The sequence below is a fragment of the Empidonax traillii genome, unplaced genomic scaffold (assembly GCF_003031625.1).
Source record: "Empidonax traillii isolate 1590-97213 ecotype Southwest subspecies unplaced genomic scaffold, ASM303162v1 scaffold46:size3806547, whole genome shotgun sequence".
In the NCBI taxonomy this organism is placed as follows: Eukaryota; Metazoa; Chordata; class Aves; order Passeriformes; family Tyrannidae; genus Empidonax; species Empidonax traillii.
The window spans coordinates 3,799,943-3,803,378 of NW_020955239.1; the positions used below are offsets into that span (position 1 = coordinate 3,799,943).

The 3,436-nt window shown below is 47.6% G+C and overlaps 1 protein-coding gene across 1 annotated transcript in view; it reads right to left on the reverse strand.

Annotated features, from left to right (window-relative positions):
• Positions 1 to 3,436, reverse strand: part of FSTL1 (follistatin like 1) — a 16,683-nt gene that overhangs the window by 13,138 nt on the left and 109 nt on the right. The window contains exons 2-4 of the mRNA XM_027878913.1: positions 2,599 to 2,741; positions 1,246 to 1,375; positions 28 to 60 (exon numbers count right to left, since the gene is read on the reverse strand). Coding sequence (XP_027734714.1) covers positions 28 to 60; positions 1,246 to 1,375; positions 2,599 to 2,741 — 306 coding nt within the window. The remainder of the gene's footprint in view (positions 1 to 27; positions 61 to 1,245; positions 1,376 to 2,598; positions 2,742 to 3,436) is intronic.

Sequence of the window (3,436 nt, forward strand, 5' to 3'; positions counted from 1 at the left end):
TCAGCCACAAAGGAGACAGCTTCTTACCTGGGCTTGCTGCTGGATTCTCAGACTTCTTCTCTGTTAATAGAAAGACAGAAGAGGACATTTCTGATGCAGTGTGAAGCAATATGAACCTCTTCCTACCCTGGGTGCCACTTGGGCAAAAGCAGAGGAACTTGGGAATCTTTGGAAATATGAGGGCCACATTGAGAGACTGGAATCCCCTAGACCTAGAGGGGAGCCTGAGGACAGTTTAGACTGAAGAAGAAAAGGCTCAGGAGAAATCTCATCAATGTTTACAAATCTAATGGAAGGAAATGAGGAAGACTGCACCAGACTTTCATCTGTGGTATCCAATGACAGAGCAAAAGACAGTGGGCACATATTTAAACACATGAAAATCTGAACACGAGAAAACTGTGCCGCTCATGTGGGTGTGAGTTAAATAGCCCCACTGATGAGGCAAAATCCTGCTCCTAAAGTTCTCAAGGTCCCTCATGAACATGGATGATGGTATGGGCTTTGGGGGTTTATCCTGAGAGTATGACTTTTTGTCAGCAGGTAAAGTGAGACTCTTACCTGTCTGAATCCACAAGCTCAGAGAGAGGCAGGCTGGAGCAAGAAGTTGCCTTGCTCTTCTGAGTGCTGCCCATCCCCTCAGGGAGACAATAGCTCCAGGATCCCACCACAGCCACAGTATCAGGGTTTTGAGTGCACTTGTGAGGGCCTTAATGGCCCTGCCAGCCTCACCTAGGACCTCCATCCACACTCTCTACCCATGAGCCCAGGAGCTCCACTTCATCTGATGTCTCAGCCCCTAGTCCTTGCCTGGGATTATTATGTTATTATTATTATTATGCCTGTCTCCAGGTTTGTTGCAAGCACTCTTGTACCTGCCATAGGGCCTGCTGATGCAGGCCCTGACCTGGTGTCTTCCCACCTTGATCTCAGCCCTGCTATAAACTGCATCACTATGGACTTGTCTGGTGATTACTTGCCTATGTCTGACTCTGGTTACCATCCCCAGACCTAATTTCATGACTCAGTTTCAGGCCTACTTCATCACGACCAACTTGCCTGGTGATCTGGACTCTTGGTTGAACCTAACTATTGTTCACAGGCTTGCCCTGTTTACCCCACTTGGCAACTGTGGGACAAGGTCTTGGCTGGTGAGGCCTCTGCTCTTCCTTACTATTCTTCCAACTCTTCCCTTCCAAACTCTTCCTTCCCTAGAGTGTAGCCAGCCCTCATTGCCAGGGTTACCTTTGCAGTGGCCATCGTAATCCACCTGGATCTTGGAGCCAGTGAGACAGGCATCACGGTGCAGCTCACAGTGGTTCAGGTATGTCTTGCCATTGCTGCCGCACACAGGCCTCTTGTGAGGTTTGCATTGCTGTGAGAGAGCCAGAGGAGACAAGCGTTTTACCTGCCTCCCTGAGACAGCTACATGGAGGAAGGTGAGTCCCACCATCATCCCAGCTCCACAGAAGCCCTTGGCACAGCCCCCGTGGGCCTGTGTTTGGAACAGGCTGAACTCATCCATAATCACCCCAGAAAAACCTGCACAGGAAAGTCTGTGGGTGTGAGTTCAAAGGTTTGACTCAAAGGAGGTCAAAGGTTTCAATCACCACCAGCACACCAGTCGTCTTTCTTAAAGCAGACTCCTGCAGAGAAATCAGAGTGTAATCCTACAACTGCTGCTTTGTGTGCCTTGCATATGCCTGCCCAGATGTGTTTCTGTGAGTCTGGTCTGTGAACCTCTCCTTGCTTGGCTCCACTGCATCTTTTTGTAGACTCTGCTCCATCTTTCTGCAACTGAATGCAGAAAAAACCCTTGGCCATGAACAAACAGCACAGCTACAGCAGAGAGTGAGTTCACCAGTGCCACCGTTCACCTGTGGGCTTCTTTCTTCTGTTCCTTTTGGTCTGGCCAAGCCTACGCAGAGTGACACTCTCTTCCTGCAAATAGAACATTTCACTATCCAGTGCCCTGACTGGCCATGTCTGCAGGCTCTGACGGGAGTGGGAACAAAGTGCCACATGCCCATTCCCAGCAGCCAGGCAGAAATGGTTTGAAGGCATGGGCCAGAGCGGTGTAGGGAGACATTGTGTCTCTACAGCTGTGAAAGACTCTTCTAATCATCTCTGGCTCCCTGCTGGAAGAAGCTATTCATCCTCACAGCACTCTACCACAATTATTTCCATTTTATAAAAGCTGATTTTTAGTACAGTGCTTGTAACCTCCTCAAACAAGATGCCTGTGAGGGCAGGCTGTCTTGGAGCTTGCAGACAACTGCCTACAGTGCCCTCCTAAGCCAGCTGTATATCTATACCCTACTGGGCTTTCCCAACAAAAGACCCCCATCCAAGTTCCCTGTGCATGTAAAGACCCTAGGCAGTCCTTCAAGCAGCACAGCTGTGAGCCCCAGACAATATCACAGGGCTCTTCCTCGACATAACACTGGAAACAATTCTGCTGTTTGAAAAGCTGCTGTGAATTTGCATCTGCTCCAGAACAGCCACAGCCTTATTCCATCATGGGATCCTTCCAGCAACAGAAACCCAGCTGGGAGGTGACAGCGACACCTGTCCCAGACACAGAACCTGCCCCCATACCTCAATGCAGAGGCAGGTTGGCTCTCCCTTCTCAGTCACTGCACACTCCCGACCAGCTCCACAGAAAACATTGGCACAGATTTTGGATTTGCTCCTTAGCTCTTCCTGCAAGATACAAAGTAAGAGACACAAAATACATCGTTACCCAGAAGAGCAGCAACACAGCTTTAAAAAAATTAATTGTTATCAGGACCAAGGAGCACCAAGGTGGTAAGAAGTGGATGACAGAACAAGAGAGACACGACAGCAATAGATAAACAGCTCAGACATTAAGCAGGAGTAGACACAAGAATGAGGGCTACAGTCCCAGCAACAGAGGGCTTCCTTGAGGTCATTCCTGGAAAATCACCTCGGAGAATTGGAGCAAACATGAGCAAGAGGAAATCTAACCAGAACATTAAGAATAACTTGCTCATGTCAAGGACTGCTGTCTTTAAAATTTTTTTTCATGGAGGGTAAGGAGCAGAAATGCCTTTGCTTGAAACATTTAAGAAGTAGGTGAACATATCCCTAGAGAAAGGTGTGATAGCAAACAAGTAGAAGAACTTGCCATGAGGCATCAGATAATGCTCTTGTCATAAAAAAAATTAACAAAACCACAGGACCCATTATCTTGCTTCCACTGGTCAAGATAAACACTTCAAAGGACGAAACACTGTCATAGATAAGATAATTATACAGTAACCTTCCCATAGCGAAAATTTCTTCCTGGTCCCTGACAGCCTGCAGTTGACTTATGCCCTGCAGCACAATTTATACGCTTCACAGTTTTCTCCTAGCCAAAGTCATCACGACTATTCTTTTTTTTCCTGTAACTGTCAAATCCTCTTTATTTTTT